At 42.6% G+C, this 25,178-nt stretch overlaps 2 protein-coding genes across 5 annotated transcripts; one reads left to right on the forward strand and one right to left on the reverse strand.

Moving 5' to 3' along the window:
• The first annotated feature begins 3,171 nt into the window (after positions 1–3,171).
• wnt10b (wingless-type MMTV integration site family, member 10b) lies at positions 3,172–24,851 on the forward strand. 4 transcript variants are annotated; one of them, XM_044352888.1, is made up of 7 exons: positions 3,172–3,327; positions 5,077–5,218; positions 6,347–6,404; positions 8,384–8,486; positions 20,859–21,121; positions 21,255–21,706; positions 21,838–24,850. In XM_044352888.1, exons 4-7 carry the CDS (start codon positions 8,413–8,415, stop codon positions 22,336–22,338), a joined length of 1,290 nt encoding a protein of 429 aa, XP_044208823.1. In that variant the 5' UTR covers positions 3,172–3,327; positions 5,077–5,218; positions 6,347–6,404; positions 8,384–8,412; the 3' UTR covers positions 22,339–24,850. The 4 variants fall into 4 exon arrangements, with proteins under 4 accessions (XP_044208823.1, XP_044208824.1, XP_044208826.1 ...); XM_044352889.1 differs by having other exon boundaries at positions 20,883–21,121; XM_044352891.1 differs by lacking the exons at positions 3,172–3,327; positions 5,077–5,218; positions 6,347–6,404; positions 8,384–8,486 and adding an exon at positions 19,949–20,190 and having other exon boundaries at positions 21,838–24,851.
• Positions 11,669–17,862, reverse strand: wnt1 (wingless-type MMTV integration site family, member 1). Its single transcript, XM_044352892.1, has 5 exons — positions 17,081–17,862; positions 16,638–16,743; positions 14,183–14,436; positions 13,735–14,000; positions 11,669–13,625 (listed from the first exon to the last, which is right to left on the reverse strand). The coding sequence occupies exons 2-5, from the start codon at positions 16,736–16,738 to the stop codon at positions 13,134–13,136; spliced, it is 1,113 nt and encodes a 370-aa protein (XP_044208827.1). The 5' UTR covers positions 16,739–16,743; positions 17,081–17,862; the 3' UTR covers positions 11,669–13,133.
• Positions 24,852–25,178: the final 327 nt, after the last annotated feature.

A 25,178-nucleotide genomic window follows, 5' to 3' on the forward strand; every position in this document is an offset into this window, starting at 1 on the left:
AGCGAATTTCCTCAGAGAAACATAAGTCTTCACTATGAAAGGGGGTTACCTGAAACTTTGCTTCATGTTCGCATGACCTTTTGGCGTATTTGAAAAAGCTTGATGTGTCAGGGCCAGGTTAGTTTTAACCTTTTTTATCTTCTGCGGTGGGAACTCAGCTTTTGGCTGCTTCTACATCCAGAATATAGGTGCAATTCAAAAAATATACGAATAAAGTCAATCCTGTAGTGGACAACAATCACAAAATGCGTCACAATCACTGTATGTGTAATTTATAAACTAAATAATCAGTGCGGAAGACTTAATTTATTGAAGTTAAATTAAGTTTTGAATAGATAATAGGTCCTTAATGGTGTGTCGAGCATCAGAGGTGATGTTATTGTTTGTGCTTCTTCTGAAGACGGTAGACAGCTGTTTTAGTGGTTTATCAGATCCATTACTTGCAATTCTGACATTTGTTACAGCTGCGTTTTTTAAAGGATAAGGCTGGTGTTATTCTATATTATTCAATTTGTAAAAATCCTATAAGAAGACCTTAACCAGCAAGTCTGTCTCTCTCAATACCTTCCGACTTCCCTCCCATGGCCGTGGCTCTCAGTCCATAAATCTTTAAAATGGGTCACTAATACATAGTTTCATTTTCAGAAATTAATTATTGTAATTTAATAGTGACTGATCTAATTAACCACAGTGAATAAAGACATCATTTGTCCTAAAAGCAAAATCTGTCAGTACAAGTTCATTATTTTTTTTAAAGTGTTCTCTAATCATTGACTACATGTGCAGTTAAACACTACTTCTTAGTGCAAACATCACTACTTATGATTTTCTTTCACGTGCAGCATTTGATGTGAACAGCTCACGGAAATACCACACTGACATCCCCACCCAACGCACACTGTCTGTCTGTTTTTCTGACTGTCTGTCACTGCCTGTAAAAACTGTTCTTATTACAAATGTCTTCTTTACCGTTTTGATAGGATGAAAGCAGTCTACTGTGAAACAATGAAATGCATACAAGACACAGCATTTTAATGGTTGCAGCTAATTTGAGGATTTGGCACAACTTGAGAAGCGTGCACATTTCTGGTATGTGCAGCTTTTACAATTCTGAGGAAATAATCTGCTCGCAATCTCTGTGTGAATATGCTGAGTGTTAGATGTGAATTTACAGTTACAGAGAATTGCCTACCACCTGTGTTCAACAGGAAGCGTTCAGAAGGCATGCTCCTCTGATTGATTCTCTAATTTGTTAGTTTTTGCATGATTTACTCAATTTACTATACATCATTAATACATAACAGTTGACTGTTTTAAAAGCATAACTTTTTCCCCCCACTATTTTCACTGTAGCTACTTTCAATTTATTTCTGTATGGCATGAAAATCAACCCTCGGATACTCGACACTTGCTTGATCTAGGTTGTCCATCACAGTGAACTATAAATCATGTTTATTCTTTGTCACAGCTGCCTTCATGTTGTTTGACACTGCAGTTGAAAGCAAAGACTGCTTTGAAAAGCCTTCCGTCCGGTGCACTCAAGTGCTAGTGGGAAGCTCAGACATCTGAGAATTCAAGTTGGTTGCCAAACAGCATTCCAAAGCCATGTTGTTGGAAATCTAACCCAGCAGGAAAACAAGAAATCCTGGACATGAGTAAAAGGATGATGCAAAAAATTCAGGTTGCTTGTATTAAAATAGCATATATCACATTTGGGATTACAGAATTTCCCCCTACACTTGAATACAACTATGCAGAAACTCAGCAACAATAAAATACCATATAGTGACAATTACTCTGATTAGAGGACATTACCTGTGATAGATCACCTATCAAGCAAATTAAAGTAGAGCTTTAACGATTGATCAATTAGACAACAGAAATTTAATCAATAATTTCGATAATCAGTTTGTCATGTCAAACTTTCCCAGTTTGCTCTTGTCAAATGTTTGGATTTGCTGCTCTTCTCTGTTTTACGTCATTGTAAATTTAATATCTTTGGTTTTCTGACTGCTGGTCACACAAAACAAGCAGTCTGAAGATGTCATCTTGGGCATCTTTTGTAAATTGTAATGAGCCTCACTATTTTCTGATATTTTATAGTGTAGTCGATCAATCAAATGATCAAAAAAAAATTGATGGATTAATAGTAAAATGTACTTCTCAGCAAAATTACTTTTATAATATACAGCTGTGACCAGATGGGTGCCTGAAAGGTGCATATTAAAAATCTAGAAATCAATGATATTGTCTGGAGGAAAAGTATGTGCCAGCAGTGTAAAAACTGTGTATGATTTCTATTTAATGAGCTAAACTTGCAAAATAAAAGCAAAATGGTCATTCTATCTCTAAACTTAACTTGTGAAAGTTAAGAAGTTTAGTTTTGATCTTCATTTCTGATCAATTACAGATCAATTACAGATGATCAGTCATGAGTAAAAGAAGCTAACCTTGTTCTAATCTACAGAATATCTGTCTGTGTTATCCACTGAAGACGCACTGTGGTCAGGTGTTTCTCTTGAGGACATAGTCCACATCCACAACACAGGAAAAGCTCAGTTTCATTTGACTAGTCTGGCCTATGATCCATCTTCCATAGTGCTGGGTTGCAACTCCCTGGCCTCAGTCAATTAATCACCCGATATCGTCACTATATTAGCTGTTATACCAATAACACTGACTGCACGACTAAGACCGTCAAACCAGGCCATCTAAGTATAAGAATATGTTGAGGTACTTACTTGTTCTATCCTTTTCCTCCATTTTTTCTGCTTTATTGTGGTTGGCAAACAGAGAAAGTGCATTACCGCCATCACCTGGTATGAAGATAGGATCATAACAGCCGCACAATCAACTTCCAAACGTGGTCGAATAAGTGACTGTATTTTAATAAGCTTATATTTACAGGAGCAGTTCCACGCCATATAGACCCGCTCTGGTCTGGTTTAAACTGTATATATGATTAGAAAGGTAAGTTATATATACTTTTACGCCATTAAATTAATTGAAAGCATATTGGCTTAGTAGTTAATTCAATACACACTTTGTGTGTTTAAATAAGATTTCATTTCTCCAAAGATTAGTTCTGCACTTTTATAACACATCCACCACGTTCAGTTAACAAAAAATGATAAGAATATCTTCTTTTTAGGCAGTCTTCTACCTTGTCAAACCTGGCGCCTACATTACCCACAATGCAACTCGACTCGCCTCACACTACTGTACTGCACTGTACGGATTGACGGATTGATTCGGTTGTGATGGGCTCATGGATGGATAGCCTCGAGCATATAGCCGCAGAAATGAGGAGCGGGCTACAGAGTTCTGGTAACTTCACTTCTATTCTACTCCTCATTTTCAAACAGAAGAAAACTGAAGACACGAGAGGCTTTAGACAACTTTTTCACACATGCATTAGTACTTCTTAAGACCCATAAACAGACTTTGATGTGTGAAATCGATGGAGTTCCCCTTGTGATTTGAATATTATCCCACTAGATGGCAGCAGTGTACAATTTCCAAGTCAGCGCTACTCCTGTAGGCACTGACACTGTTTGTAAGGTGAATAGTGTCACAGTGCCCTCAACGCTGTCTTAAGGCAGCACTATGCAATATATCAGTGTGGATGTACAGACGGGTGACAAATTAAAGGAAAAACCCGAATAAATAGGTGGAGAAACATAAAGAATGCAGACACTTCCACACAGGTGCGCTGCATGGTACAATTAAGCAATTAGCATCCAATCATGCTCTGTGGCATGTATAAAAATGCTGAGCAGGCCCAGTTGATTGTGATTTTGTATCAAGGTGGTAAGAGGAAAAGATCTATGACTTTGAAAGAGGGTTCATTGTTGGAGCATGAATGGCAGGAGCTTCAGTCACAAGGACTGCTCAAGTAGCTTGTGTTTCAATGGGGACAGTGACTAAAGTGACATCTGCATTTAAATCTATGGGAAAGACGGTTGGAAACTGTGGTTGAAAGCACACATTTGTTGACCTTCACACTTGTGCATTAGTGTGATATAAAAGGAAAAACAGAAGAGCAACTCTTCCTCAGGTGACTGAGAATGTCAATGCAGGACGTGATCAGACTGTGTCAGCAAGAGCAGTCTGTCGACAATTACATAGAGAGGGATATTATAGTAGGGTTGCAGTGCATAAACCCCTCATTACAAAGATGAATACACATTTCAGAGTTCAGTGGTGCAAAAACCATAGGCACTAGTCTACAGAGATGTGGAAAAAAGTGATATGGTCAGATGAGTCATCCTTCACCATATTCTCGACAAGTGGATGAGTGCATGTGTGGCGTACACCAAGAGAACGGTGCAGGCCTGAATGTTTGACCCCGGTGGCTCTGTTATGCTGTGGAAGGCATTTTGCTGGCATGGTTTGGATCCACTTGTCCCCTTAGAGGGAAGGGTCACTGCGAATTAATACAAAGTTGTTCTGAATGATCACCTTTATCCTATGATGAAACATTTCTATCCTGATGGGAGTTGCCAACCATCATCAAAACACCAAAACGAGGGAATATCTTTTGTAAGAATGGTGTTCATCCCTCCAGAAGAGTTCAGAGACTTGTAGATTCAATGCCAAGGCGCATTGAAGCTGTTCTGGCGGCACATGGTGGCCCAACACTTTACTAAGACACTTTATGTTGGTTTTATGGTACAGTAATGAAACACATAAAGACCGACACACAAGGCCACATATGTGTTTAGCGTATAGTTATTGTAAGTCTTGCTTTATTTTCTCACACTCCACATGTGAAGTGATTTAAAACATTGGGAGCGAAGTGCAGGCCAACAGAATGTGTTTAGTAATCACATTTGCTAATATCTGGCATTAAAACTTGAAATTCTCAGTTTTGAAAGAGTTGACTGCAACTTTTGTGTGGAAAGGTATAGTGGCTCATTTGCACTGCTGTCTTAAGAAAGTCTTGATTTAAAAATCCAGCAGAGCTGACTGAAGTGTGTTTTTGTGCACCATTTCCTCAGAACTAGCTCTTAAACAGTAAGAAAGGTCAAAAACAAGTGGAATTAACATCTCTGATCATTATCATCCCTTCTCCAGAGTCTCAGGGGAGAAAGACCAGCTGTTGTGAAACGTTGAGAATGAAGACGAGGAAGGAAGGATATCTAGGGACACAAGCCCACTTTTAACAAGGCAAGAGACACTCTAAAGAAATCTTTGGGCAAATGAAGAGAAAATACAGGTGAGCACTAGCATACATTTATACCTGAATTCATATATGTAAAAACAATGCACAGTCCTCCTGACTTACATCTGCCCACCACTCACAGTTCTTCGTTAGCCATCTTGTCTTGTCTATCTTGCAAAAATTGAAACAAGCTGTTATCAGACCATCCTCCCAGTGGAGTTATGATGGAAACTTTATGGCTGCTAAACAAATGTGCAGCTGGTAGCCTATCAAAATCAAAACAATTATTCTATCAAGCTAACACACCCAGTCGTCTTCTAGATGATCTAGATGCCAAAAAACTTCATAAGTAACAGCCAAGCAAAACAAAGATGCCTCTCCACATGCTTGCTGTTTAGAGAAGCTGCTCACTGCAGCTGTTCTCTTGATGGGCTTCAATATGCACGTGGTATTAATTAATGCTCCTATTGGGCCATTTCAATTATACAAAGAATGTGTTTATTTTTCAGGAGCTGAGTGTCAACCAAGGACATATTCAGGTGCACTCAGGTTGCAATTAAACTTTCTACATTCTCCTCTGCAAGGCAATGCTTAGGGATCAATGCCCTTTGAGCATTTGTTGAAAGCTGTAGCATCCCAAATGATGACATTTACTGAGCAATTTTCATGATTTAACTTTGCACTTTGGACAATGGCTATGTCATCAACACGCATCATTTAAAGTAACAAAATTAAACACATTTGTACATAAAATCGATGCAATGTATCTCCACCCGCCCATGTATTACACTCACACAATATTCATTTAAGGGCCAGATTGAACTTCTTAGAGTGCAAAATGTATTGAAAGGCTTCTGGCAGAGTTTGTAGGATTGCTCTGGCTCTGGAAGCGATTAGCCCTCAAAGCTTGGGTGAGTATATTGCAGAGAGACAAGAGCGGGTGGGAGCAGTATCGTTGGTGTGTGTGTGTGTGTGTGTGTGTGTGTGTGTAAGTGTGAGTGGGACACAAAGCAAAATGTGTGTGTTTTGAGAGAGAACGAGAAAAGGAGACTGGGGCGGTTCTGTTATGCAAGCAGTTCTCAGTATGCATGTAGATTGGAAGATGTGTGGCTCCTGTGGTTGGCTGTCCCCTGTGTCACTGCCTTTAAAAAACTGTTGCCAAGAGAAATGTCTTCTTTACAGGCTTTGGCTGCCAGATGCCGGGGATAATGGATAGGACTGCAGAGGGAAAGATGGAGAGGTGTGTGCAGCCAGCCACACACACATGCAAGCACGTATACACACACACACACACATGCACATTTGCACACTTTGTGGGCAGGGATCCCCATAATGCTGAAAAGTAAGGCATGAATAATTCATCTTCAAGTCACAGTTGTACAACTGCCACACACACACTGTGACACACAAGGGAAGTATTAGACCTAGTAAGTCATGTCACACTAAGTCGCCATGAATGAGCATACAATTTGGGTATGCTTACAGATTCCAGAGGTGCCACATTTAGTGGATGTGTGCAGGACAAGTTAAGAGGAAATAGTTGTGTATGTCTGTGCAGCTGTGAACCAACACATGGGGCGCCAGTGTGTGAACGCAATAGTGTGTCTGCAAGCGGGAGAGCCAGTGACACAGGAATGTGTCATAGTTCCTGCAAGCCACTCAGCTCCTAAACTGCAGCAAATAAACATTCCTCTACTGCTGTGTCAGTGCTGAGCCCTCGCCCACTGTCGCTGTAAAACACAGCTTGTAATTAAAACCAAAAACTGAGCATTTCTCCTTTTGTTTCCAGCAACAGCCTTTACCAGATTAGAGATAATGACCCCATGCCTTCAGAAATTTCTCAGTGCTGTTTATTGACTCAATGATGGCATGTTGTGGTATGTCAAGATAGTCCAACTGCAAGTAAAACGATAAGAATGCAATTTAATGGTGAAGATACTGTGATTATGATTTGCTGATGTCACATCTAGACAAGTAAGCAATATATAGTACTATACAAAAACCTCACACACTCAAATCAGTGTTCGTTTCACAAAGATGCATTTGGATGACGAGATGTATTAACATTCAATATAGCCAGACACATATTGCTGCAATTTACCACTGACTGGTGTGATTGATTTTAATAAATGCAAGCTTCATCCCTGCTGACAGGTGAAATGATGCACAGGCTGTGTCACATGGGTTCCACCACAGTTTGTGCTCATATTTCATGTGGATCTCAGGGTTGAAATATTGCTGTGCTGTACCCATACATTGTCAGATGTCTGTAAACATATTCCACTGTCGCTGTCCTAGCTCCAAAGTCTTTCCCTGTCATTACAGCTCTGTTTACAGGAGGACTTACAGTGTCTGCAAGCATATGATATCCCCTAGAATATACAGCGGTTTAAAGTCACACTCTGACGCACAGTTTTCCACCTAAAACACTTAATCCCAGTGGAACCAATTTTGACGTGTCACTTTATCTGTTTGTCGTTGCTAACCATTCACAGATGTGTGATTGGGGAGTTGGGGACTGTCACCAAACTGTTGCCTGTGCATTGCAAATCTTTTGGCAAATGGTACCTAAAGTTGACCGTTCAGAGTTTGTAATGGACAAAAAATAGGCCAAGCGGCCATCAAGTCAAGACAATCAAGAGCTGTATATGTGCAGACAGTGAGCATGTTGATAACTCAAAATATATAATCACACCATGCAGATTCACTCACACTTGTGTGCGTTAGAGTGCTTGCATATCACGAGCACACACACGCATGCACACACAAACACCGCAAAGTTATATCCCTCCCACCTTAAGTGCAGGACTCGCTCTCCATCTCGCTCCACAGGGTCACAGAGCCTGACCACAGACATCATACTGATTGCTCACCGTGGTCGAGTGGTCTGTCCGCATTCCCACCCTGATTCACTATGTGCAGAAAACCCAACAACGGAAAACTGTGGTTTGAGAGTGTCTGGAGGTTTTCGGACCGCAGTGAGTGCCTGCTGTGCCTCTCCTAAATCTATCCTCCTCTCATCCCTTCGACTGCCCTGCTCGCATACCCCAGGAAAACATGGGAGCAGTCGAACACAGACCCAAACTGATGTGTGTGGAATGTTTTTGGACTTGAAGCAAGAGGATAAAAAAAGGAGAGGACACTTGAGTGCGTATATTCATGCGCTCATACGCTGGGATGAATGTAACCTTTTCTCTCTCTCTCTCTCCTGTGTGATAGGTTGTGGCAGGCCGGTAGATGATGAAGTGATGGAGATGTTAGGAGGCCACGGCCATTGTGATGCTGGGTGGCTGTTACCCTGGAACTGCCATCTGCCGAAAAGGTCAGTTGCTAGGGGACGATTCTCCTGGACCGTGTCTGCCTCCCAGCTGCCATCCACACACCCACACACCCACACACACACACACACAAACACACACACAAACACACACACACACACACACTGGCTTGCACGCAAACTCACACACATATGTACACATAGGCACACTCTTTTCATTGTTTCCTAGAAAACCTAGAATTGAATTTAAGTAAATGTGACCCACATGGAATGATCACTATTAATTTACTCGGTAGTTTTCTGTAACTTTAGGTTAGGTTGAGTTAATTATAATTATTTGTGTAGTATGTACAGTATGTGATGAGGCTGTAAATGCTCATCTTATTACATAATAGCCCTGTGGTCACTTAATGGCAGCAAACAAATGCTTTTGATTATTACATGAGCAGTGTAAGGGTGTTCTTGACATAACAATAGCCTAATTAATTGGAACTTGGCCCATAATCGACTGCTAGGATCACAATGAAATGCTGGGGCAGCACGGAAATCGAATCAGCATCGTGCGCCAGGTCCAAGCCACGCCACATTGTCCATCACAACCGCTGTGAGCAGCCTATCATTCAGTGCGGTGACCCAAACCCAATTCTAAATTCTTTATCATACGCCCTTCAAATTAGAGCCCACTCCACCCAACGGGCAAACATTTTTTCCACAATTTAGCAGGAATTTTAATATGAAGCTGCTGTGCCTTCATTATGCTGTATCATCTTCTCCGTAAAAAGAAAAAAAAATGGTGATTGACATGATTGCTTATTGTGAGGAGCAAAATTAGGGCAAGTAGAAACAGTTTCTTCGCTCAAGCTTAAATCATGAACACCTTTATTTTTTAAAAAAGAGTGACACTGACACTTTCAGGTCAAATGATTTGGCAAAACAGTTTTGAATATTTTGATCTTTTACCGTTGTTTTGTTGCTTCTGACGTTAAGGACCATATATAGATATTGGCAGTCATCAGCGTTCAGGACAGAATTCAAACCAAATATAGGACTAACCCTTACAATTTTGTGCCATTTCAATTTCTCTTTTTGTATCCTCTCTGTCACTCTTTCCTGTTCTCCCTCCTTTTTTTCCCTCCTCACACCCTCACCTCCAGCCTGCCCTTCTCCACTGCCCTTCCAGAGACAGTGACTTTTGTGTAGTGGAGCTGTTGTTTTTGTTTGTGCCCTTCTCACCATGGCTGCCTGCTCGCCGCCTGGCAGCCCCGTGTGTCAAAGGTGGCTGCAGCAGAACAGACTGTGGGAACAGCCGGTTAGCCTCCCCTGGTCCCCTGCTCCCCAACCAGAGGGGCAGCCATCAATCCAGCGCTCCCCCTGCCCCTTGCACACACACTGAAGCACAAACACACAAATGCCCAACCAAACACACACTCACACAAAAAGCCTACAACGCTCACACCCTCTCCCAATAATCCTCGGAAGCAATTTCATCTCGACTCGGGTGGCGGCCCATTGTCGCCAGCCCCTTCAATCTTTCCTTATTAACTCTCGCTTTGTCCCGCATCCGAGCTTCTGGACTCATCTCTCCTACATTCCGATCGGTGCTGCTCCCAGCACTCCCAGGCAACCTCCATTCGCTAATCCCACTGCCTCCCCCACCAGCCGCCCCACCCCAAGGAACTCTTACTGCTTTTTTTTTTCCCAACCTGCCGATCACCTACTTACAGAGTAAGGTAGGGGCATTAACTCCATGGGTTTTCTGAAGGCAGAGTGTGAAGGCGGGGTGGGTGAAGGAGGAGGCGGCCACAAAGTGACTCCAGCCCAGACAATTAGAACAATGAGCTGGGCCTGTAGGGGGCTAACTCGCTGCGTCACGCCTGGACGGTGGGGTATTTTGTCAGTTTAATGAATTGTCCATCAGGCCAGGGCCACATCGCAGGCTGCGCAGGGAGAGGCCAGCAGGGACCCAGACACTAAGTCGGTATTTATTACACTGCCTTTGTCACTAATTGAGCTAATTATCACTGACTCCTCAGCACTCCCACAGGCAGCACCCCCTCCACTCACTTTCGCTACCAACTCACTCTCACGCCTGGGATTTGAACCCTGCTTTCCCTCTTCTTTTTTAAAATCTGTCAGCCACTTTCTCTCTTTCTTTTGTTTCTTTCTGTGTATCCATGATAGCAGATCATTTCTGCCTCAGGTCACCTTTGTATCAGTTTCACATTTGTGAGCTTTCCAACTCTCCTAACCCTGACTTTTTTTCTCTATTTTTTTCAGATTATACTGTAAACTAAATCCTGTTTTTAAGTGTGTTCACCCCTTTTATCCCTGTAATCCAGGGATATGAGACAATTTTGTAGTGATCAGATGTATTATTCTATGATCAATATTAATTTTCAAGCTCTCATCTTTCTGTTTTGGTAGAACATCTACCTCATATGCCCCCCTAAATTGTAGTATTTGTTCTTTGTATCCTCTTAATCCCTCCAGGTCTAGAGATTTAAACTCTCTATTTACTTACTTTTTCCCCACTCCTCACAGCTACACCTTTGTTGCTCTGTTATTGGGACCTTTGGATTTTTGGGTGTGTGCTGGTGGCCTTACTGTGCCTCTGCTGTGGTCTATCTGGGTGACCCTGGCTGCTCCTGCGCTGTGGTAGGCTAAGCAGAAAGTGCAAAGCTTTCCAAACTCCTGTGGTCAGTCAGGTTGCCAGGGTTCGGGGGAGACTCTGGGTTTTCATTATTTTTCATATTATTTCTTTATTTCTTTCCGACATTAAGCAAAGGTAGCAAAACAGTCAATGCGGTAAAACCCTACACTGTATAAAATAAGGTATGTGGCTGGATAAGTAGGGGCCATCCCTGTGGTTGAGAGCACAGATGCAGGGATGTTTTGTGAGCTGGAGAAAGAGGCTGCTTTGGTGGTGGTAATAGGATTAAGCAAAGGACACCCAGGGACAGGCTTATATGTTCACTTGGTTGGTTGTCAAAACTATCTCAAACACAGAAACTACAACAGACATAATAGCATCTTTGGACACATTCAGGAGGGCAACTTAATTGAAAATATAGACTTTATTGTTCTATCATACAATACAAAACCAACTGGCACCTAAATCTTTTGATTCTCTAAAAAAAAAAAAAAAAGTCTTCTCTTACATCTCTCTATAACAGTATAAAAAAATCCTCAGAAATAAATATTTTGTATTTACACTCATAAAAAATGCTAAATATTCAGTGCATGACCAAACACAAGTGTTTTTTTTTTACAGGAAACAAGCAAAGAAGTGATAATGTTCTGTTTCTAAGAGTTGGTTTTGTGTCAGCTACATTACACCAAAGTAGAAAAGACATCAAATCAAAACATCCCCCGACTCCACACTAATGATAGCATATTCTCCAGCCACTGACAGGTGCATAAATCATTCAGCAAACTTACAAATGACATCATAATAAATATATTCATATATTTTAATATTTACAGCATTTTGGTTCTCTTAGCTGATATACAGTATGATTTCTTCTGCAGAGGCTGTATTCTTCTAAATAAAATGTTTATCTGAGACTTAACTACTTTTTACAGCCTAGCTTGAAGTGATACACCATTTGCCTACTTTAAACTTGGACCAGTTTAACACTACAAACATGTATTAACAGGAATTTTGTGTCTTTTTTTGCATTGTGCATCTCAGAATGGCATTGGTTTTCATTTTAGGAGCATGCTGAGTTTCTGCAGGTCACATTTCATTTATTTATTTAATGTTGACTCCTCAGATTTGCCAAACTACATCTTGTCATGCCATGATATTCAGTGTATTGATAATACATTCAAATCACTTTGCCTCAGTAAGATTTGATCAGTCAGTTTCTGTTTTCCTTGGCGGGTACTGGTCCCAGTCGTGTAACATCAGGACCATCTTGCGGTAAGTCAGGCAGGGTTGAGGTGTATTCAACTCCAGAGAAATCTAAATAAAAAGGGCAAATGTGGTGAGGAAATTATAAGTGGTTGGGCTGCACCCAGGGCCCAAGTACACAAGTTAGGAACAGCCCATCCCAGGAGATAAACTTCACACAGTTTCATGTGAGAGAAGCCAAAGTTCAGTAAAAGAAAACAAAACACAGATTTTTTTTTTTTAAATAACTTCCCTGTTGTTAGAGGTCTTCACCAGTTTATGAGAGGACATGTTTGTGGCTCTCTGGCCACAGAAACATCTGTGAAACATTGTGTCCAGTTTCTGCCCTCACTGGGGGAGAGGAAGGTTCTAGTAGTACCTGCTTACAGCAATCGATTCGCCACCACATCATTTTGTCCCTTTATTTCAATTTCTGTTTATCCACAGTGTAAACACTTGAGGAATGTGGATGATATCCATTCTACATGGATGGTTTTAGTGTTTAAATACCCTCTTAATACTGGTAAGCATCAAAAGCAAGGAGCAAGCACGTACACTCCCTCTATACCCTGTTCATATATTTGTGCTTTTCTCCATCTCCTACTTTCAGAAACACTGATTGAATTTTTGTGTGAGAAAGTTCCCTGTATCCGTTTACCCGCCTTGAAGCTTTTCTAGCTCCTATCTAATATCTCAAACCACCTGTTTGCTTGTGGCTTTCTCAGCCATCTACCTGTTTCCTAAGAAGTTCTCCTTTGCTCCTCACGTATGCCTATATTCACACAGTTGTCCACCGATCATCATAGACACTGGTGTAAAGTTCGTGTACTGGTGCAGTTCAGACAGATGACGTGACAGCACCAGTGGAATGTGCAGTGGCACCGTTCGGTCACGCTCTCGGTCCGAGTCTTAAACCCACGTCCACAGCAGAGCAGCTCACATCCGTCCAGGCCTGGAGAAGAGCTGTTACATGTTCTTCCAGAAGTTCCCAAAGTGCCGGTTTTTCCATTGTAGGAGCAGAAGTTTGGTGATTTCTCAAAATAGACCAGGTCCATGGCAGACGGTGGTTTGTGGGCTGGGTTTTCAGGTTCCAGATGGCGGGGGTCAGCTCGGTGAGAAGCTCGGTTACTGCCTTTGTTGGCATAAACAACTCTGGATGCACCGTCAAAGCGGTCCTTTAAGAAGTCTCCGACTGTGCGGAAGCTAGGTAGGCGCATCCAACAGGTACGCACGGTGCAGGAGCCTGACATGCCATGGCACTTGCACTCCTGACGCATCTCTGATGACACAGTCTGCAGAGAGGAAGACCAAATGCTACTGATGAAATCACAAATACATTTGAAGAATGACTAAATTCTGACAAAAACACAGAACCAGCACATTTCAGTATCAAATCCTTACCATTCTGCCGGCTTCATTATTGTGTAGGTTGGTGAGGTAGCGCAGATCTCTGCCCCTCTCGCTTGAGTCCACAAACTCACGGCTGAACATCCGGCCAAAGTCCACATTGTCACTGCAGCCCCCCCAGTGCCAGTCTGGCCCTCCAGGACCTCTACGGCGGTAATCGCATGTGCATGACTCAATGGCCCCTTCTGAACAGGAGCGAGCCACAGCATGGGTCACCCCTGCGCTGGTAATGGCAAATACAAATGCTGTCTCTCGGCAACCTGAAGAAACAACATCAACACTTCCCATTAGGACCTGACCCAGCCTTTTAGACTTGAATTTGCCCCCCCTCCCCCAAATTTGAAAAAAAAATTAGAGAAAAAAAGCCTGTACAAGAGATTCCATTACATCCTGGCCAAAATTGCCCAAATATTGCCTGATGAGAAAGACAAGAGAGGCTCACCACGATTGACAATTTTGCCAAATATTGCTGGGCTGTGGGTGGTCGGGCAGTTCCAGCGACGGTTGCGGAACTGCCACTTGCACTCCTTTATGGCAGTGTGCAGCCCAGCGGCAATGGCATGCAAGATGCCAGGATTCTGCCGAATCAGCCGGCGCTGGCGACGACTCAGTAGAGCCAGGCTTGGGTCCAGGACCAACTGCACATTCTTGGAATTGGTGAGGAGGTTGGATGAGGAGGCCACATTGACAATACCCCTGGCACAATACAAAGACAAGGGAAATCAGAGTCAAGGAGCTGGCAGTTTTATGCTTGTAACTCCTTCTGTGACCTTCTGAACTCTTAAACTGATGTGTCTTGGCACGTCATAAGAGTTGTGCCTTTAAAATTACAGTTTTCATTATGTACTATAATAATAAACAGTGACACATGCTGATCCAAGACCACGAGGAGACTGTAAGTCTCTGAGCTAAAAAGCAGGTTTCAGGCTTGGCAAATAGCATAAACCTGTATTATTATTTTTACCTCTTTATAAATCACTTGGACCTGAACCATATACGTTGCAAAATGTTCAGTATCTGTATTGCTCTCATCAGAATAAATACAGTGAGATGCAAAGGCTAAGTGGAATACCAAACATAATCCTTCATTCACATAATTGCATGTTTGTTGTACTACACGACACAGTCATACTGTTGTACTATACTATGTACTACTATACTATATAATATATATATATATATATATATATTGCTAAAATATAAAAGGGTAATGCTATAATGCTATGTAATGTCATACTATACTATACAAAATAACAGAATTTACTCATTTTCTTTTTGCTGTCCCACATTAACAACCAAAAGCTGAAAAGAAGTGATTATCATGCACTGTCTAGACATCAGACTGACCTCATCCTTAGAGATCATTGAAGTCTAATCTCACCTATCAAGAAAATTACAGTAGGCCTCCCTGTTCACACATTAGGCAAAGTGCTTTCTGCCAAATATTTAAATTATTATATTCAGTATATTATATGTCATGAGTAACAAAAAAAAGAATGCTGCTTTGATAACTTTTCTATGATATTAATAACTCAATGTGCATGCCACATAATACCAGGAAATATTTTGTTATTGGGGGTTTTTTAAAGTATCATGTTCATATCTGTGTCCAAACATGGCACCTGTGCTTCTTCAGTTTGACACACACAAATATTGAATCACAAAACAGCAGTGATTTTGGTGGTCAGATTTCAGAACATTACTTGTTTAAGCGTTTCAGTGCACATGATGTATAATTTTCCACTTTATCTGCTGGCAATTTCTGTGAGATGTTCGTGTCAACATTTTTTGATTCATGTGTAGTGTAATGGCTGTGTCTCCTGCTCAGCATTACTATCCGGATAAGCGGACGAGTCTCGGCCTGTTAAGAGGACTGACCCAGACTGAAGTGTGGTGAGGCCTGGGAACATTAATAATATTCTCGTCTATTTGGATGTTTTCTTCATTCCAAAAAAACTCCGCGGAGTTTTTATTCCTTATTTCTTGTTGCTCTCTTGGATTTCAGCTGACATTCTAAATATTTGAAAACGCACTGACGTTGTGCGCAAATGCTGACCATCTAATGACACCGCAAAAATCTTTCGTTAAATCATTACCTCAACAAACCCAACCCACAGTTTATAGGATTTTAAACAAGCAACACAATATGATGCAAAACTACCCAGATCCAATTTTATTTGTGTGTTCTATAACAAAATATTGTGCAGTTGGCAGTTTCAGTTTTAGGTTCCTGTATAGAGAGAGAGGAATGTACAGTATTAGATTAACACGACCTCGTATGGGATTCCTTTCAGCCGAGAAATAAATCCATATTTAATTTATCCCACATTGGACTGAAAATTTTTGTCTCGTGTTCAAACCACACTGTCCAAATGACAGGGAGGCAGAAAGAGAGAGAGAGAGAGAGAGAGAGAGAGAGAGAGAGAGAGAGAGAGAGAGAGAGAGAGAGAGAGAGTAGATTTAATCTACTGCAGATAAAAAGCAAAACTGTAATTATAATAAATATAATTCAGTTGCTATTAAATAGATCATTTGTTGTAGGCCTAGATATTTTCAGTCAAAGGACAATAAATTAAAAAAAAAAGTGAAATAACCTAGTTTATAGCTGAGCTCACGTGGAGCAATTTGGAAACGACAACTAAAATCCCTCAAGCTTTAATATCATGTGGTTGCTCTTTTTTTCAAAGGCTGAACAGAAGTTGTAACCGGTGCCAAAACTAACACATTATTTCGAGCTTGCAGCTTGAAATGTGGTAGCCCAATAAAACACTATTCGCACGGTAGCGCGACAAGGTCTTCCCCGCTCAAACCGGCGTTAAAAGGGAGTTTGTTTGGTTTTTTTTTTCCTGAATGAAAGCATCATCACATACTGTAGTTATCTGATGTTAACTACTCACCACCACCGGCCGCTGTTGTTGACGGCCCCTGTGCCCGAGAGCGAAGACACCAGCAGGATGCAAGCGGCTTTCACCCCTAACAGCAGCGCCAGACTCCTCATCGTGTCTTCGGTTCAAAAAAAAAAAAATGTGGGGAGGAAAATGTCAAATTTCAGCTTTGATTATTTTGCCAGGGATTTTACTCAAAGTTATAGCCTAGATCCAAATATCTCTGATTGTAATTCTTAAATTGTTGCAAATTATAACAATGAAAAATTGCCTCAAAATAAACAATCAGTCTAAAAACAAGAAATAAATAAACACAAGTCTGGCATTGCTTGTTTCCCTAAATCGCGCTCTCTTACAAAACATGATTTGTGATCATACTTTATGTTCTGTTGAATTATGATCAAAATCACCACGGTGCAAGGTGTATGTATATATATAGGTATATATATACTCACTACGCCGCAGTCCAGTGCGAGGACTTGAAAGGTGAGAGAAGCAGGCAGCCCTAATTGACTTAAATGGATCTTGAGTGGAGACAGGTTGCTAAATGATGTGAAGTGTCCAGGCAGGATGCTACTGCTGCTGCAGTCCTCTTCACTCTGTCTCTCTCAGTGATGCTCTGCACGGCGCATTGAACGCGTGGGACAGTCCCGAAGACTTGATCCCCTCGGTGACTGATAGGCAACACATTCTTCTCTTATTGAGCGCTACGAGGGGAATAAAAAAGGGATTTGCTGCTCTCATCTCCCTCTGTTTTTTTCGGAGCCTTTTCAATAGGATTGGAGGGAGGGATAGTTAATGCTCTTCATAGGGCGCACAATGAATAAGGAAACACAACTGGGCAGAAAGGAGAAAGGGAGAGGAAAAAAAAATAGGGCAATCCACAGTGTTGCGCATATTACTTGCGGAATCTCACGGTCATCACAGAATCTATTTCCCTGTAAACGTGTGCAGCTCAGAGTATTTTTTCCCAGTGGCCGTGCGCTTGTTTCCACATCCAGTCTTGCAGAGAGAAGAGAAGTGCCCTGGAGCAGTGATGTGTTGGTACAGATGCTGTGGGTGCGTCCGGTTTGGTGCTCCGCCGCTGCTCAAAGCTGGTGTCACGGTGCAATACAGTTACAGCGGAATATGAGCCATCTAAAACTGCCCTTTTTACCCTGTGGTTGGATTAGCCTACTCCCTAACCGCATCTCCTCCTCCTTTCTCCAAATGCGCTCTCAAAATGTGCACTAGGACATTTCTGTACATTCGGTTTCCTTTTTACTATAATCCTTTCACAAGTACATCTATTTAATCTTTAATAGGATTTTTCACAAACGTGCATTTGAGGAGGGTATTTTTATATATTCATATTAGGCCAAGAAACAAAACTATTATCACCTATTTATTATAGCCCAAGTACGCGCGCGCGCACGCACAACGAAACTTGCACGTAGAAAAAAGTAATAATAAGCTCTTGGTTGTCATATAACTCACACTGCCTGCTGGGCTGTTTAAATATTTTTTCGAGCGCGGGAGAGATGAAATGCGGTCACCAATCAGAAGTTTGATGTATGATGAACCAGGAAAAGAGGGGGACGAGTATAGGAATAAAAACCATTCCAAACATCTGGCCTGCAGACCTCCCTCGACGCACATGTAGCCCAGTGTAATCACAGTTTGAGCCACTTTGCGGCATCTCCATCTAACCCCAGACTAGATCAGGCTTAAATGTCCCCAAACTTCTCCATGTTGGTTCATGAGTGAATGTTTCATTATGTGACATTTATCTGCTAATTTGCATGTTCCACATTAGTCACTGCCGCGGTTGTAACTTGAATAATCTCTCTCTCTCTCTCTCCCCCTCTCGCTGCCTCTCCCTCACTCTTTCCTTGGGATGACAGTAAAAGGAAGTGGGCTTTTGTAAAAAAAAAAAAAAAAAAAAAAAAAAAAGGCTTTAATGACAGCCATCCTACGTTTATACTCCAGCCTTATATGAAGGTGCTCAAACGGGTTTCCTGGAGCAGTCATGCGACACCGAGCAGATTAGAGCTTCAATCCGGATAAAGGGGGCCTTTTATATACAAATCAACTTCAAATCACTTTTTAAGCCACTTAGATATACACGCCAAGGCAGAATGCTAATGCACTTTTCATTGCTGCAGCTTAGGGAATGGAAGGAGATTAGATGAATTGGTGTCACTATGCGAACCGTGTTCGAGGGGGGTTTTAACTTAATTTTATGAAAGTAACCCACATGCACATTCTCGTTTCCAACAGCAGCGTCTGTTACTGTTTAAGTCTGGTCGAGAAAACGTTTTTTTAATTTGTGAGATAATTAGCAGTCTCACTAACTGTGTGATTGACCTGTTGATTCGGTAGCAGCGTTTGATATGCGTAATTTGAATCAATATGGTTGATTGATGTGATGCCGAGCTGCCACATCACCCTAACCGAGTCCTCACAGAAGGCCTGTGCGTCTGGTTTCGTAGGCCTAGTCATTATCAAGCATGGGACATGAATGTGAATAGATAATTGAGATGCTGTTTGGTAGTCTTCAATATGCATAAAATATGTTTAAAAGTAGCGAAGGCCCTGTTTTCTATAACGCATCACATATCCATTTTAATTAATCCATAAGTGTCATTGTGCCATAATGCCATACTGTGATAAATAATCACAGAAATCCAACCTGTCACTCCTGTAATGTATGCATATAATGTTATACTCTGAAATAAAGACTTTGCAGTGACAAAGTGAAGTTGTTTCAAACACAACAATGAAGAACAGCCGCTCTGATGGAGGTGGGAGGAAGGGGGGGGGGGACCACATGACTAAAAACAGTATTGTTGGAGGGTCTGTTAGCGGAGCCGCCTGCCTGCTGCTGCCTCCCTGTCGTACAGTGGAACCAGCAGCTCTCCCCTCCCCCCATCCATCATTTAAACTAACTCACCCCTTCATGAACAAAATCTTCTCCATATTTCATTTTACTGAGTGTTTCTTTGTTCTTCCTCTCTCTCTCTAAAAAAAATGGGCCATGCCTGATGAGCATCTGCCGACCCACTACCAAAAAAAAAATAAAGAATAAGTACGTTCATATTTTTACATCCCATTAAATATGTTTATAGTGTCCAGTATTTTAGATTGCCTGCTATAACTTGGGGCAGTTGTGCGCAGGGCTGGGAAAGCAGTGCCTGTGCGTAAAAATTTGAAGACGTCGTTTTACGCTTGGACGAATGATCATATTCTCAAATAATAAAACGATCAACTGGTGATCCAACTTTCATATTGGCCAATATTTTGCAAACAGTCGCCTGTAGAGGCATCTCCTCCCCTCCCCTCTTTCTCTCCCCCTCCCGTTTACTCTCGCCCCCGAGCTCCTCTGTTCTCCGTCTTCACTCTTCGGTCGTTTGGCGGTGCATCGATAATACTCCACTCTTCTTCAATTCTTATTGAACACGGGACTTCATTACCAGTGTTTTAATGTCACGTCGCGAAAGACGCTTAACAAAATGGAGCTATCAAACAAACTCCGTTGGGACCAATTCCTGATTTTGGCAGCAGCACTTATGTCACCTGCATTAACGTAAGTGCACTTGAGAGCGCCAGGAGAGTTGATGTTACATGCGGTTTCGGCTACATGGGATTCCGCAAGAGTTGTGGGAAGTTGCTGGGTGTATAGATTTAAACAAATATTTTTTGCATATTCAGTGAAAAAGTGAAACATCTGCCTCTGGTTTCTCATGTTGATTTTGTGTAGTACTGAAACACTGAAATCAAATTTTATCCTTTTTTTTGCCTTTAACGAGTCTGAACTTGTTTTACATAACGAATTCAATATGAATCCCACTGTTTTTGATGGTGTTTGGCAATTTACTCTCTGCTTTTAGGACCTCTCAGCTGGATGACCAGTTCAGTTATATTTTTCTCTGCTTTAAGCAGTGGGGAGACTAGTCAATACTTGTGCAATTGATTAACACATTTTATTTGCAAGGTCTGTTCAGTAAATCCCTTGAAGTAGAGTTAGATTTAATATTATATCCTTCTTGAATCTTTCCTTTTTTGTATTTTTCAGATTTTCTTAACTATTCGAAACATCTCACAACTGCCACATATTGCTGTAGATTTGACTAATGAACTCCTGACCAGCTCTAATGACCCCTGCACCCCCGTGGACCCCCCCCCCCCCCCCCCCTTTCTCTCTCTCTCTGCCTCTCTCTCTGTCTCTCTCCCTCTCTCTCTCTTTCTCTGCAGGGTGCTGTGCAATGATATCCTCAGCCTGAAGATGGCAGGAGATCCAGTGCTAACCCCTAACTCGGTGTGCCTGAGGCTGGCAGGCCTCAGTAAGCGTCAGATGCGGATGTGTGTGCGGAGCCCCGATGTGACAGCCTCTGCTCTGCAGGGCATCCAGGTGGCCATCCACGAATGCCAGCACCAGCTCCGAGACCAGCGCTGGAACTGCTCCTCACTGGAGGGCCTCGGCAAGCTGCCCCACCACAGCACCATCCTCAACAGGGGTGAGAGTCGGAGGCAAGCTAATGATAGTCTAAATGTGACCTGGGGTTTATGGGAGGAAGGTATGGGCAGGACATGTTTAGAGCTACACTGTTTGTCATTTCCCAACTCTGAGTGTGCATCTTCTGCTCCCAGGTTTTCGCGAGAGTGCCTTCTCCCTGGCCTTGCTGGCAGCGGGTGTGGCTCACTCTGTGGCCTCGGCCTGCAGCATGGGCAAGCTGCGGGGGTGTGGCTGTGAGGCCAAGCGTCGCCAGGACGATGACAAGATCCGGCTGAAACTCACACAGCTGCAGCTGCAGACCCTGCAGAAGGGTGGGGTAGGAATCGGTATGACACGGTCATTACCCTCGGAGCTGAACGGTCACCATGGTGACCTGCCCGCTAACCTGCACTCCACCCACCCCTCTGCCCTCCTCAAGCCTTTACCAGATGAGCTGAGCTCCATGCAGGAGACCTGGGAGTGGGGAGGCTGCAGTCATGACGTCCGTTTTGGGGACCGTTTCTCCAGGGACTGGCTTGACTCCCGAGGGTCTCCAAGAGACATCCACGCTCGCATGAGGATACATAATAACCGGATGGGACGACAGGTGAATAACGAGTTCCGTTGTGTTCTTAATGTTCTTCAGAGAGCAGTCTGGCTCTTCAGTGGCATTCATCGTCATCAAAGGTTATCACTGCATTTCTGATTTGTTTACATTATTTACCTTTTTCCACACAGATAGTGGCTGACAACATGAAGAGGAAGTGCAAATGTCATGGCACATCAGGGAGCTGTCAGTTTAAGACCTGCTGGCATGTGTCACCAGAGTTCCGGCATGTAGGTTCACTACTAAAGGAAAAGTTCCTGTCAGCCATCTTTGTCAACTCCCAGAACAAGAACAATGGGGTTTTCAACCCCCGAACTGGAAACGGCGCCAGTGGGAGCACAGGAGGACTCAACGGAGGTCGTCGTCGAAGCATGTCTAGAGAGCTGGTGTACTTTGAGAAGTCTCCTGACTTTTGTGAGCGTGACATGTCTGTCGACTCTCCGGGTACGCAGGGACGCATCTGCAACAAAACCAGCTACAGCACAGACAGCTGCGGCTCGCTGTGCTGCGGCCGTGGACACAATATACTGAAACAGACACGCAGCGAACGCTGCAATTGCAGATTTCACTGGTGCTGCTACGTGCTGTGCGAGGAGTGTCGTGTCACAGAGTGGGTCAATGTGTGCAAGTAGTTCCCATTTCCTCCAGTCCCAGCTGCCTTTACCCATCCAGGACTCAAGATGGCGAGCCTGTCCCTTCGCCCACTCCTGTTGTTCAAGCATTTGTTTTGCTCTTTGTGTAACTCTCCCAGAGAATCTGTTTACCCCCCCTTTCCTTTCCATCATCTGGGATCTATTTTCTCTTTGTAGCCGCTGTTATTCTCAAAATGCCAAGTCAGAGATTGAAGAGGTGACTCATATCATTTGTCTTGCCATGGTCTGTTTAGACGTTGCCCTCTCAGCCATGAAAACGGCCTATACCCCATCTTTTCTATCCCACAAAACAAAGACAAGCAACAACAGAAAAACATTTCTATGTAAATGTCTACATGTTGACTTATTGTATAGTAGCTATGTATTTTAATGTGTACATGTATATTTGTAAATCTATTTTTATTAATATTATTATTGTGTTGGAGCCTGCCTTTTTGGTTGTAGTTAATGACAGTCTCGTGCCGGATGAGTGGCTCAAGGTGTTGAACCAATGCTGTTTGACATCACAGTCTCATTGCAATTTATCTTACATGTTACTGGGCTCTTCTAATGATCTCCAAGATGTTTACACATAATATTTGAATATTTTGCACCTGTGACTCAGACAAGACACATAGACAGAGCAATGAAACTTTTTAGTCAGTCTCAAAATCAGTCTACACAGGGTTTTACGATAAATGACAAAACAAGACAGAGGACAGTAGTTTTTCAAAAGCTTTCTCACAGAAGCAACAAGACAGAAAACACATGGACACAGGACTTTTATAAGCTTATCAAAGCTTGTATACTTGGGAAAGTTGATACAACATCAGTTTTGGAGACAAATTAAGTCTTTAAAATTCTTTATACGGAACAACTAATCATTCAGATTTATTTATACCATTGTAACAATAGTAACCTCTTCATTAGAGTGGTCGCTAGTGATCATGTTTTTCATGAATTCATATCAATATGACAGAAATATGCTTCCCTTTGATATAACTGTGATGTGATGTGTGTCCCTTTCCTATGAAATCATGACTGAGCTCTTGTTATTCTGTACTTGCTTTTGTCCATTTCATCAGTCTGAGTACGCCTTAGATTCTTCCCACATGTAGTACATGTCAAAGTGAGAGATGGACCTGCTTTAGTCTTGAACTGATGCTGAAGCGTGTGTGTATGTTTGAGTGTGTCTGTGTCTGTTGCTGTGTAAATGGGGGGTACGCTCTGTGCGCTACAGATTTGGGAGGTGAGAGCCTTTTTTTATGGCCACTTCATGCTGAGAGAAGGACTTTTTATGGCTGCAGGATATTGTTTCCTTAAAGTATGACTTTTATTACTGGAGAGAAGCATCAAGAGAGCAGAGAGTGGGGGTGATTATACCAGTCTTTGCTGTGCGAGCATCTGAGGGGATCATCTGTCCAGAGTTCATAGCCAAAGAAGGGACTCGCTGTACCACGTGCTGCTGGGACGCTGTGTCCTTGTTACCTGGGAGACAGACTACACAAACAATAACACACACATGCATTCATGTATAAAGACACTTACATGCAGACATACCGATGCACAATGAAAAACATGCATGCTGGTGTGCACAGAACTCCTGGTGACCCGAGTGATTTGCACCCTCTTTCTAGTTGCACCGCAGATTTAGCAAAAACGCTAATGTCAACACCTGACTGGATTTACGATGGCAGCATTCCTAGATATCTTAGATGATCCAAACTGTCTCCATATCCAGTCTGCTGGGAAAACCTCCTGTGCCATAGGATTTAATGCCAATTAAGTCTTGTTTGTATGAACTTAGGTAAATATCCTTTGACTCTCAAGGAATGGCAGTGCTAGTGGCTGAATCGACTCTTCTGTCTGTTTGGTATTTAGTGAGGGAATAAAAGGGAGACAGTGACTGGTATGGAATGATAAGGGACTGGATTTCTGGTTTGCATTTCTTCATTCCTTTATCATTTCACCCTGGAGCTGCTGCGAAAGGGAATTTCCTGTCACTGTTTCTCCCATGTGTGAGACAGAGGTTGGTGGACAGCCTGGGATTGCTTTCTCTCCCTCTCTGCGCTTTTTCCCATTCTCCCCCTCATTGCTGCAGACATAGACACATGCATAGCAACACATCGACTGCCCCCCGAGTAATGACAACCAGACTGGGCTGAAATTAAAGAGAGGCAGGCCGAGAGAGGAAGTAAGGAGAGATAAAAGTTACCCACTTTGATTGACATCATGATTATATGTATAAAGTAAGGCGATTTAGTGTGTTTAGTTGGATACAAAGATAGGGAGATAGATCCTTGCTTGTACAGCGCAAATGCAGAAGCAAAGGACACATGGGGTATGGAGAAGGGGGTGAATAAAGTGTACTCTGTATAAATACATGCCTCAAAACATCTGCTTCTCAACTCCCCTTTCATTTTTGATGTGGGACAGGCAGAGAAGGAGAGCGGGAGAGAAAACACAAGGAGCCAGCTACCCAGAACATCAAAGCCCCTGCCCTCAACGCGCAGGCCCTCATTAGTTCAGCTAGCAGAACCAACGAGACTTGTGATTGTGTTTGCTGGGGTGTACGCTGGCAGACACTTCAGAGGAAAGGCTCCTTTAAGTCATAACTCCCCACCCCACCTCTCCTGCCACCACCCGAGCCCCTGTAACCCTCTCGAAACTCTCCGCTCACACAAACTCTGCAGGCTCCCTCACAATCCACTCCACCCCATAATCTGGTCTGCAGCTGCAAACATCTGCTCCCCTCTTTATTCCTCTGCCTTCACCACTGAATTGATAAACACATCTATCACCGGACCACTGACTGACACGCAACAGAGAGGAAGAAGGAG

This window comes from Thunnus albacares, chromosome 5 (genome assembly GCF_914725855.1).
Source record: "Thunnus albacares chromosome 5, fThuAlb1.1, whole genome shotgun sequence".
Lineage (NCBI taxonomy): Eukaryota > Metazoa > Chordata > Actinopteri > Scombriformes > Scombridae > Thunnus > Thunnus albacares.